This window comes from Ctenocephalides felis, unplaced genomic scaffold (assembly GCF_003426905.1).
Source record: "Ctenocephalides felis isolate EL2017-DRISC unplaced genomic scaffold, ASM342690v1 CF-g0.4_SCAFFOLD_01170, whole genome shotgun sequence".
Lineage (NCBI taxonomy): Eukaryota > Metazoa > Arthropoda > Insecta > Siphonaptera > Pulicidae > Ctenocephalides > Ctenocephalides felis.
The window spans coordinates 9,885,588-9,897,666 of NW_020537324.1; the positions used below are offsets into that span (position 1 = coordinate 9,885,588).

The 12,079-nt window shown below is 28.0% G+C and overlaps 2 protein-coding genes and 2 pseudogenes across 2 annotated transcripts; 1 reads left to right on the plus strand and 3 right to left on the minus strand.

The window, feature by feature from the left end:
• Window positions 1-2,566: 2,566 nt before the first annotated feature.
• Window positions 2,567-3,031, minus strand: LOC113366160. Its single transcript, XM_026607725.1, has 2 exons — window positions 2,893-3,031; window positions 2,567-2,820 (listed from the first exon to the last, which is right to left on the minus strand). Exons 1-2 carry the CDS (start codon window positions 3,029-3,031, stop codon window positions 2,567-2,569), a joined length of 393 nt encoding a protein of 130 aa, XP_026463510.1.
• Window positions 3,032-5,861: 2,830 nt separating this feature from the next.
• On the minus strand, window positions 5,862-9,403 carry LOC113366161 (histone H2A deubiquitinase MYSM1-like). Its single transcript, XM_026607726.1, has 12 exons — window positions 9,302-9,403; window positions 9,117-9,230; window positions 8,911-9,043; window positions 8,165-8,842; window positions 7,625-8,060; window positions 7,365-7,556; window positions 7,131-7,273; window positions 6,933-7,064; window positions 6,663-6,858; window positions 6,334-6,526; window positions 6,058-6,253; window positions 5,862-5,987 (listed from the first exon to the last, which is right to left on the minus strand). Exons 1-12 carry the CDS (start codon window positions 9,373-9,375, stop codon window positions 5,862-5,864), a joined length of 2,613 nt encoding a protein of 870 aa, XP_026463511.1. The 5' UTR covers window positions 9,376-9,403.
• A 229-nt stretch (window positions 9,404-9,632) lies between these two features.
• Window positions 9,633-11,475, plus strand: LOC113366695 (annotated as a pseudogene).
• Window positions 11,476-11,660: 185 nt separating this feature from the next.
• The window catches only part of LOC113366167, a 12,525-nt pseudogene continuing 12,106 nt past the window's right edge, over window positions 11,661-12,079 (minus strand).

Below are 12,079 nucleotides of genomic sequence, written 5' to 3' on the forward strand. Positions count from 1 at the left end.
CAAGTTGAACGACTACAAACAGATAATTGTAAAACAAATGAACAGGTAAAATTTCGTTTATTTATAAATGTTTATATTTTCGCCAGAAAATTCAATTTGCTAATTTTATGTTGCTTTCGTTATTTTTAATCGATTGAGATCAAAATTGGAAAGTTGCTCATCGACCAAGCAGCGAAAGTGCAAAATTTTTGGTCCACGGTTCAGCCAAAAATGCTCGAAAATCGATTTTTTAAATTTAGATATTGGTTAGGAGTTGTACTGATTAGTTTTACATAAAGATGAGCCGGACCGTTATTTCATAATCGTTGAACATTTTTCAAGTCGACAATTTTGATAAAATTTTATACGACGATAGAAATCAATGTAATTAAATATTATGTCCTACGAAAAGTGGTTTAATTATAAAAGTTGAATAAAGTTTAGAATAATGAGCCGAGTCGAAATTTTAAAATTGTATAGATAAAATTTAAAAAGTCGTTAAATTTGAATTTTTACGGATTAGGTCGATTTTTCATGTATTAAGGCATAACTGTACGAATACCTAGTTTAATGATTGAAGGAATTTAATAATTATATGAATTAAATGCTTAATAATTTAAGCTATAATAATGCAATAACATATAACTTGATTTTAAATTCACCAGAAAAAATAATCCAGAAGTCTAAATAATTTATTTATTTTCATAAAGATTCAACAACACATTATGTATGCAACATGAAATTGTAAAATTATTTATTATAAATTTTATAACTATTGTGTAGAAGAAGTCAATAATAGTACTAGATTTTTTTCTTTTATCAATTGCGTCCATAAATAAAAGATGTTAAATTAAACGATGTAACATTAAAAGTAGCAACTGCAAAGTAAATATCACGCAATCCTATTCCTCCTTTTAAAATTTGAATCCTTCCAATTGGTGAAGTCTGCCTAGCAAAAAGTTCGGCGTATGTAACTATTGAATGCCCATTATCATTATAACCAAAATTATATGTCATTGTGAAATTATCAGTTTGATTTCTATCGTAATGGTCTTTATGCACTAATCGATCACCTAAAAACAAGTATTTTTTTTAAGTTTATTACAAATATTGGCTTATATTAATGTATACCTTCTACTCTTTTGCCAATACTATAATTGATGGTATAATCAATATTCCATTCCTCATTTTCTTTTGCGCAAAAAACAAAACACAAAAGTGTTACTAATGTCCATAGTAGGACAAAATTATATTTGAAAAACATTTTAGCTAATGAATAAGGTAATTAATAATTTGGCTCTTATATACTATTGAAATACTTGTTTACAATACGTCTCGTGAATTTCTTATCTACGGGGATTCACTCTGTCTACATTAATTTTCACTATTGTTCATAATAAATTCGAAAATAATTTAGCAAGAGATATAACATATTTTTTTTATTTTTGTTAAAAGAATATTAATACAAATAGATAAAAAACTAGGGGTAAGTGATATTTCGCCCTAATGCAAGTTGCATAGTTGCCTTCCGATATGTGTAAATAATCGTCAATAAAAATCAACTTTTAAAATTGACAGAATTTTGGAATTTTGACACGGTTCATTATTCTAAATTTTGATGATTTTCATAATTAAACCAGTTCCGGACGATCTTTACCAAAAACTAATCAGCACAATTCCCAATAGTGGGAATATTTGAAAAAAATATAATATTGCATGTACATTTATATTTAAAAAATCAAATTTAATTTTTTTTATCACTTACCTGTTTGAGGTCCTAAATTTATCCATTTATCCTATGAGTTCAGTTGTGTTTTTCTTAGTTGTAACCATAGACAAAGGAAGTTAAATCAAACTCAGTCACATTGTAAGTAGCAACAGCAAATTGAATATCTCGTAATCCTAAACCGCCTCCCAAAATCCTAATTTTTCCAATTGGGGTTGTCTGTCTAGCAAAAAGTTCTGCATAGGTAACAACCGAATGTCCATTATCATCATACCCAAAATTATAGGTCATAGTAAATTTGTCAGTTTGATTTCTATGGTAATGATTTTTGTATACCAGTCTGTCACCTGAAACAAAATTACATGTTGTAGTATATAATCGAACTATATTTTTAATTTTATAATACCTTCTATTCTTTTGCCAATCCTGTAGTTGATTGTGTAATCTATTTCCCATTCTTCGTTTTCATTTGTACAAAAAACCGAACCTATTATTATTATTATTGCCAAAAGCACAAAATTATATTTGGAAATCATTTTGGGATATGATTTTGCTAATATTGAAATTCGCTCTTATATATTCTTGCAAACATTGTTTACATTTCATCTTGTGACTTCTTATCTGAGAGTTTTATGCCTAAAATCGTATTCACCTATCGCCTGTCTTTAATTGTAAAATATGTTTTCACCATTCTACACTATTAAAAAATTATTAAAACAAGATGCTGATAACAAGAATAGATTTAATAAAATCATAAACGCCACTTTCTTCTATACTAACATTGATACAGAAACATATCAATCATCAATAATAGTTTACAATAAAGACAAATAGTTTTGTTATCTATTTATTACTGATTTATCAATTATATCCATATATATAAGTAGTCAAATCAAATAAAGTAGTATTAAAAGTGGAGACTGCAAAATATATTTCACGAAGCCCTACTCCTCCCTGCAAAATTTTAATTTTTCCAATAGGAGTCGTTTGTCTAGCAAAAAGTTCTGCATATGTAATATAAGTATGATTATTATCATGACTTCCAGGATTGTGGGTCATAGTAAAAGGATCTGTTTGGTTCCTGTGATAATGATCCTTATACACTACCCTATCACCTAAGAAAAACATATGCACAAAATATAAAAATAAAAATATTAATAAATAGAGCTTGCAATGAGAAAAATTACCTTCAACTCTCTTCCCAATGCTATAATTGATAGTGTAATCAATATTCCAACCATCTGCATTTTCACTTGAACAATAAGAAATGCATAACAGGACGATTATTAATGTCCACAAAAGGACTTTGATATTTTTATTAAACATTGTGATTAATAAATGAATAAATCATTAGGTACTTTTTACCTTATATATGAAAAATCTCGTGACTTTGCTTATCTCAGGGAATTCACCGTCTAACGATGCATTTAGATATTTATTTAATTTTAAAGTACTGGTATATCATTAGTATAACAATGTTGAAATATTATACTAATTATATATCAATTCATATTGGATTGAATAACTATTTGTGAATATTAGTAACATTCAATGCAATGAATTTTATTACCACCGCACCAATTTTATTACAATCTTTTACATTTTGCTTCAGTAAGAAAAGAAATAAATATAAAACACCTGATATTTTTATTGATATTTCTAAATATCAACATTCCAAAAATAAAAACTGTAGAGATTATCTGTACCAAAAAATATAATCTTACTTTCATATCACTGCCAGTAATATTTTAAATTCAGTAAAAACAATATAAAAATATGAAACTGTAAAATTACACGTGGGCATACTTGTATTTTTGAATACAGTTTATTGAATATATTTTAATAAAGTATTAAATATAATGTAGCAAAATTTATTTTAAAAAATAGTCTATCATCAAATTAAATAGAGAGAATTTTACAGAAAGTGTCAAGTGTTCCATTCTATTTATTTAGTCGATAAATTATTATCAGCAATTTGCAAAAGCAAACAGATAAGTTTTGTAAACATATCGAATAAAAATCGCATCACCGTAGGTGATTCCCGGCAATTAGAAAAACCTGAAAATATTTGATTTTCATAAATTTTGTTTATATTTACACAGCGATAAAAAAATAACTTCTGGTACATAATTTCTCAGAATTATTTAATAGCATATATACACGTTACGAAATTTATATAGATGTAATAGACATATGTATTGTATTTTCTTCAGGTTAACCAGGAAGTTCAAAGGGTTAAAGAAACGTTCCAGGAACGCCTTAGGAAATTGTCGCCGCTTCCATATTTATTAGAAGAAACAAAATTAAAACTTCAAGAAGCCTTATCACAAAAACAGATTGCTGAAAGAACAGCCGAAACGATAGCAGCTGAATTTGAAGAATTCAAGGTGTTAATCACATGTTATAAAAGAAATTAAAATATTATCGTGCATTCGGAAAACCTTTAGAAAATTTTCTCAGTTGGAAAATTTAGAAGTTGACCGTTATCAATAATGGAAAGTTAATTTCCTTTTTAGGAACATGCAAAAGCTATTGCAGAGGATGCAAGACGTGTCCGAAATTGTCAACAGCAGATGAGTGCTAAACAGATGTCTGATCAGCAAGTTACTGATGAATTACGAGCAGAAAATATTAGATTATCCGAAGAGGTACATGATATTAGCTAAATATTATATTTGATATTTTCCCTATATAATTCTCAATCATAATTTTAATAAAATCCTGTTTTAAAATAACCACAGACAGTTTTGTTAAGCAATGCTTTCACTCAAATATTAAAAACCTTAAATATCCGAATTTGTAAAAAATTTACTTAAATCGTTATATATGTTAATATTAACAGTCTCCACTCGCTAATTCCAAGATTTATAAGAATTTAGCCGCCAGAGCGGCGACACCCGAGTGGAAAGGGTTAATATACATTTCTTGGTTTTATTAATTTAACTCATTTATCTATTTTCTCATTGATTTCAGTTAGCAGTGTATAAAGCAGCTGCAGAACAAACTGCAAAAAATGAACAGAGAACAAGGGAACTATTATGCGAATCAAAAGAATTGGTTTTAAAAATGGACCGAATGCAGAAAGACAATGCACATAAAAATGAAAAGTAATTAATCAGAATTTCAATGCCATAGCTTAATTAATTTATTATTAATAAATTAATTATTCTATGGCATTGAAATTCTGAGCAAGATATACAAGTTCCCTATTCAATCCTCTCTACTTGACATTATATCATAGTTAAAATTCTAATGACTTATCTGATAAAATATACAAATTATCAGATTGTGAAGACTGAAGGTAAATATATGTTTTTCTCTAGATATCGTGAAAGGAGTGAAGCCACAAAACGTGTAGCCTTAGCTAGAATATCTGAGCTAGAAACAAGTTTGGCGCAGGCAAGAGCAGCAGCTAATTGTGCTGCGCAAGAACACGAAGAACTCAGACGGGGTTTGCAGGCTAAAATTGATAAGCTTCGGTACTATAAATATAATAATATAATTATAGTAAAATCGTATTCTAAACAATGCAGATTAATTTTTTTTTTTTTTTTTATTATTATAGATTCGATTACGAGGACGCGATGTTGCGCATCAACGGCATGCAAGGACATGTACAATATCTGCAAGGATTATCAGGCACTGATGATTTAATGGGAAAATTAAATTTACCTTCTACACATATGCTAGCAGACCGTTACTTAAACGAAAGCAGCGAAATAATTGCAATAATGCCGCCAAAAGCAATGAATCAGGATGAAGATCCTTGTCAACAGATTTAGCAAAATTAATAAAATGAGCAAAGCAAATTGTTTTAACACATATCCATAAATTCGAAAACTGCCTGTTAGAACTATAAGAGTTGTATCTATCAAATTGTCCTTCAATAAATTTTTTATTAGCTTTTGTAAATTAGAATGTTTTTTGTAGACCGATTTGTGAGATACAAATATGCACAATGTAATATTTTTTATGAAATCTTACAGTTTATCCTGAATTTTTGTGAGAGAGTTTCATCTAAAAACAATCACTATCGCCAAACAAAAAGCAATGTTATAAAAATATAACTTATAAATATATTTATAAATATAATTATTTAAACATTCTTAAATATAATATAAATAATTTTTGCTTAAATCTATATTACTTACACATACTAGGCGGTAGAAAAGTTATCTATTGTATTACATGTGCTTATGATTAAATTAACAATTTGTTCCTCTTCGTCAATGCTTAGTTTTGGCTGTAATTTATTGAAAATAAGCTTCATATCCATTAGGAACTAAAAACAAAATATGATTTGAATTAATCATGTGAAATCATTGAAAAACAAATAAAATCTTCATACATACTTTATCTACAGCTCGCATGTCTGAACTATATGGTGACTTACTATTAGGACTTAAAATATCACTTGAGTAGGATTTGACTATCTCAAGAATATTTTTTAAACTAGCTTCAAGATTTTGAATGCTTTTACTATCATGCTTATATTTTATTTCGTATTCATATGGTATATCATTGGACGGGTTTGGTATTGTAAGACACCTGGTTAATAATAAAAATATTTAGTATGAAAATTTAAATCATGTAAAAATAAAAAATCCCTATTGTACAAGCAAACAAACCTCAATTCACCATTATGAGGCCCAATAATAATACCCATAAATGGACCATTTTTTTCAAAACAACATTGCATTTCTTTTTGAGTATTTAAGTCTTGTAAAGAAGGTAATGGTGGAAATCCAGGATGAGAATGAACCCAGCCTACTACGGACAACCCATCATTTGATATAGCTGTTACTGATTCCGACTGAGATACTATAAATATAAAAAATATTCTAATGAGATTAGGTTGTTTCGATGCAATTTATTTATACATGTATAAATCTCATTTCATTTCTAAATTTATTTTATTTAAATTATTATTAAATGTAAATACCCTTTAAAAACATACCTGGACACATTTCACAATCTATTCGTGTTTGTTGAACAGTTTGGCAAGGTTGATATTTATTAACATATAATGTTTTAGATTTTACTTCATTACAATATATTCCACCAACAAGGCCCATTACTTCATTTCTGGAGGTAATTGAATGAAAGTTCATGGAGAGAAGAGCAGATATTTCAATATGCACTTCAAAAGGTTGCTATAGTTAAAAAAATGGATATTAGTAACAAGTATAGTAATTATTTTAATATTATGGTAGCTTTCAGCACATACATGAAAACTTTCTGTAAATTTCGAACAGTTCATTAGTTGTCCACCATTCCTCTTATAATGAGTTCGAAGTCTTACTGTATTTTTTGGCATCTCATTATCTTGTGAATGTGATATAGTATAACCTTCGCTATCCTGCAAAAAAAAAGTGTGACAAATTCCAAGCAAGTATTTCTTATAAGCATTAAGCTCATTACTTACATTTGCATATGCCCTATTTTTTTTTCTTACTCTTACTGGTTGATTAACTTCTAAAGATTCATTCTTAGTACTATTATAACTATTTATTATATTAGAATTATTTTTAAATAGATCTGACATTGGCCTTATGTAACAAGTTTGATCTAAAAAAATGTTAATGACCATATAAATATTTTATATTATATATTTAAAACAATCAATTAAAAAGTATATAAAAGAGCAATTTAAAATTACCACAATTAAAATTTATGGCTCCTAATTGCTCTAAAACTGAGTGTATTCGACCAATAGAATTAACATCGCCACAATTTTTCAGACCTTGTCTTGCTTGTGTTTTACTTAAATAGTTAGGTCTAGTACTTTTCCATCTAGACAACATATAATTCCTTATTTTTAAATATCTTTCTGGTGTTTTTGTTGGCCTGCCTAAAATATTAATTTACAAATTTAAAAAAAAAACATATTTATATAATTTGGGTACATTATATACAAACCATCAAAAAATTCAGAATTAAAATATTTTTCTAATTCAGATATACATTCAGAGTCAATAATATATTCAGATTCCGGTTTTTCTAAAGATTGTAATTGCTTTTTCAAATCAATTGATATATTAGGTTCAGCAACATCTGAATCTTCATCACTGTTTCCAACAGATTCGTTTGTTTCATCAGTTATAACGACTTCTTCATGAAAACAGTTAATACTATCCATATCATCAATAATGGTTTCTTCTTCAAAAACATCATCTGAACTATTAATGCAGCCATCAATAGAGACACAATTTATAGAGTGTTCTTCCGATTTTCCATTTTGAATTGTTTGGCTTGAATTAAGAATTGTATTGTTTTCAGTTGGTGCAGGAGTATCATCTACTTCAATATCTATCTCAGTATCACTATCCACATCTGATCTATTTTCAAGCTTTATCTTTAAAAGAAAAAAAAAACAAATCAGTTCTAATAACATTTTAGCAAACAATAAATAAATATAATAATAAAAAAGTAATAGTTTATCAAATAAAAGTGTCATACCACTTCTTCAGACTCTGATATAGGCAAAGCTTTTCCTCCTCCAGTTATCAAATGTAAGGTGTATGGGGGCTTTTCCGAGAACTTCATTTTATTTCTAATAATACTATTTCTTTGAAGTCTTGTTTTTTTACTCACTAAATTAGAACCACTATTCTTTATATTCTTTGACTTGGAAAATCTTTGTTTCATACTAGCTATTATACTTTCTTTAATACTAAGTTTATTAGGTTTAATTGCACTTAAACTTGATGGTTTTTTAAGATACTTTTGAAACACTGGTTTTAAAACACTTCTGGAATTATTACCTTTAACAACTGATTTCTGTCTCCAAGCATTATGAATAACTTTTTTAACTTCAGGATCATTTTGTTCCTTTTTTTCATGTTTTCTAACTGTGGTTTTTGCTGTACTGACAATACTTATAACTTCTTCAACGGAAGCTGGTATATCAACATCATCAAGCACTTCATCACCAATACTTTTGGTGTTTTGATTACATTTGACTTCACTAACATCTAAATTAACATGATTGGTGATCGTGTTTTCTAAACTCACTTCAGAAACTGCAATTTTTGTTAAATTTTTATTTTGAGAAACTTTAAGGTATTGTTTAACTTGGCTTGGTGTTTTAGATCCGATAAATTGGCTTAAGCACACTGGACTGCTCCCAAACAGTTCCTATAATTTCAAAAATTAAATAAGACATGATATAAATTTCATTGGTGCAACATTGATGTAATACATACTAGACCCCTTTCTAATAAAACAATTTCAGTAGTGGACCAACCCAATATTGGCTCTATTTTTGAAACATTCGGTCGTGTGGCTATAACATTTATGACAGTAGGTGGAGATATACTCTTTACCCGTTCATTAACTCTAAAATAAGATATTATTATAATTCTGAATAACAAATGTTAGTATTTAGTATTTGGCGAATATACTAATTTACTTTGTTGTTTCATCATTATAGAAGCAGGAAGATGATGAATCTAAGAGCCATTCATTGTGTGAATTCATTGAATAATCACATTGCAAAATATCAAGTTCTGAGTTTATATTAGATCTGAAAATTATAAAATATATATAAAACTTGATTGGTTTTATGATTTACAAAACTGGTTCATTTCAGCTTACATTGCATTAGTTCCTGCCAGAAACCCATCTAAACTATAATCTCCTAAAATATCAATTTCGTCTTCTTCAGCCATTATAGGTTAATTCAATTAACTCATTTTGTGCAATTTTACAATAAACACATTTGTGCTAATATCTTTTAATTATTATTACACAACTGATAATTAATAACAAAATTAATAAAAAATACTTTATAAAATATTCATAAATATTCGTAAATATTATTATATTTTGACATAACTTTGTCATCAGGGTTTTCAGATTACACAATAGTGAAGTTGCATACGGTTGGCAACATTGTCACAAAAATTCTTTGACTTTTGAAAGTTAATCTGTCAAAACAAATTCTTAACGAACCTAAAAGAGGAATATAAAACTGGGTTAAATATATAGGTTAAAAGCGACGTAAACATAAATAAACAACATTCAAATTAGAAGATAAAATCTAGAAATTATATCCATTACTATGGATCCAGCATTGCTTCGTGAAAGGGAAGCGTTTAAACGCAGAGCCCTTGTCCTGCCAACGTAGGGTTAAAATACAAGAATATTTAAAAAAAATCATTAGTGCAGTTGTTAATTGAAATTTATTTATTGTAGTGTAGAGAAAAAGAAACGTGACGATGTTCCGCCGCCTAAAGATGAACCTCGTAAGAAAAAAGTTAAAACCTTTTCTTCAAGTGGCCCAAAATTGGATAGCACTAAGTAAGATCCTGTCCTAAAAGGAAACTGAATTGGCTAGCAGTAAAACTTGTTTAATATCAGTTCTAGTTTTGATCGAGAACATCATAAAAATTCTAATCCTATGATTAAAAATTATGGCATGCTCACCTTTTACTTAGTTGCAGGCACAAACCATAGCTGAAGTATAAGATATTTTTTATATTTGTTAAAAGTACGTAATATGTCGAGTTTTTTCCAGATTATTTATTTTCCCAGTATTATATTTTGGATTCAAAAAGCTACGAAAACCTAAGCTCAAGTATCATCCAAATTTTCTAAAAATTGAACATATTCCACCTCTATAGCATTTAATATGCTACCTTTTTTCATAATATATAGATAAATATTTCTTTTTCCTGTATATGCAGTTACAAGACTATGAGTGGTAGCTCACAATATCGTTTCGGTGTCTTGGCTAAAATTGTAAAACATATGAGAACACGCCACCAAGAAGGTGATGATCATCCTCTTACATTAGAAGAAATTTTAGATGACAAATCAATTAGACGTAGATTCTAAAGTAAAGCAGGTCAGAATTCTGAAAACTTTAATAGAAACATAATTAAACCATTTTTATAGTTGCACAATTAATAATTCTATATTTGTAGTGGTTACAAACTCAAGCATTCCCAAACAACCCTAAAATTGAAGTTTCAGTTGATGGAAGATTTTCATTCAAAGCTGTTTATAAAATCAAGGACAAAAAAAGTTTATTGAGGTAATTAAACACTATATTTTTACGTATTCATAATTAGAATTCGTTTGTAAATAGAAAATTTATCTACTTGCACAATAACATGTTACAGATTGCTTAAACAACATGATCTGAAAGGCCTTGGAGGAATATTATTAGAAGATGTTCAAGAATCATTACCCCATTGTGAAAGGGTTCTAAAAAGTTTACAGAATGAAATTATATACATAGTACGGCCAATGGATAAAAGAAAATCTTATTTTATAACGACAGAACAGCTGCAATAACTGTGAGTAAATACTCATGCACTTAAACTTCTTGCTTTAATTGTTATATGAAATAACTATAAAAATAATTACAGATAGATGAAGAATTCCAGAAACTTTGGCGATCTGTTGCAGTAGATGCCATGGATGATGCTAAAATTGATGAATATTTGGACAAACAAGGTAATGTATATTTTAGGATAATGAAGTTTTATATAAGAATTCAGTACAGAGTAAATTATTTCAAATTCAACAGGTATCAAATCAATGCAAGACCATGGGCCTAAGAAACCAATTATACCTAAAAGAAAGAAAGGCATTCAGAAGAAAAGGCAATTCAAGAAACCTCGTGATAATGAACATTTGGCAGATGTTCTAGAAACTTATGAAGATAATAATATAACACAAAAACCAATTAATACATAAGATATTAGACATAGGAATAGATATTTGATAATTCACTTTGTAAATAAATACAAAATTATTTTTATGAAGGCAATAAAATATAATTTAAATAATTTAGGTAATTATTTTAAACCTTTGATATAAGAATATAAATATCCATTTTGATCTTAAGATCTTTATATTAAGAATAGTACAAACAGTATTAATTTTTCATTATATATATAATCTATTTCAAATCAAATATTTTATTTACACAGTTTTAATTATTATTCTATTCTGAAGGTGACCAAGCATCTTTATAATTTTCTATAGTCATTGTTTTATATCTTCGAAGAACTACAGCTAAATCTTCATCCTTTGGAGTTGCCGAAAGAATTTCTACTCTCGAAATGAGTAAATGGTCCTTATTGAGAGGACTTGGTCCTTTTACAATATCAATCTCATCACCAATTTCTAGTTGAGCGTCTTTTTCAGTAACTTTTGTCCGTTGACTCTGATTTTACTTTCGTAGAAGTGGGTTCTATTTTGTTTCTTGCTAGATTTAAGCCGCTTTTTAGAACTAAATCAGCTCTAAGGGAATTTAATTTGGTTTTTACAAATTTTGGAATCTCTATCGCTTGTGAACTCTTCTTCTTCATCTGAATCGGAATCATATTGTTGAGTTTTTCCTTTTTTGTCGTATTTAAAAAA

Excerpts from the sequence above, each read along its gene's own strand:
- LOC113366160 (XM_026607725.1), bottom strand. The coding sequence starts at position 3,031 with ATGTTTAATAAAAATATCAAAGTCCTTTTGTGGACATTAATAATCGTC. Across the intron at positions 2,821-2,892 it reads CATTGGGAAGAGAGTTGAAG|GTGATAGGGTAGTGTATAAG; the intron begins GTAATTTTTCTC and ends TGTTTTTCTTAG.
- LOC113366161 (XM_026607726.1), bottom strand. The coding sequence starts at position 9,375 with ATGGCTGAAGAAGACGAAATTGATATTTTAGGAGATTATAGTTTAGAT. Across the intron at positions 7,065-7,130 it reads AAAATAGGGCATATGCAAAT|GATAGCGAAGGTTATACTAT; the intron begins GTAAGTAATGAG and ends TTTTTTTTGCAG. Across the intron at positions 5,988-6,057 it reads ACATGCGAGCTGTAGATAAA|TTCCTAATGGATATGAAGCT; the intron begins GTATGTATGAAG and ends TTTTGTTTTTAG.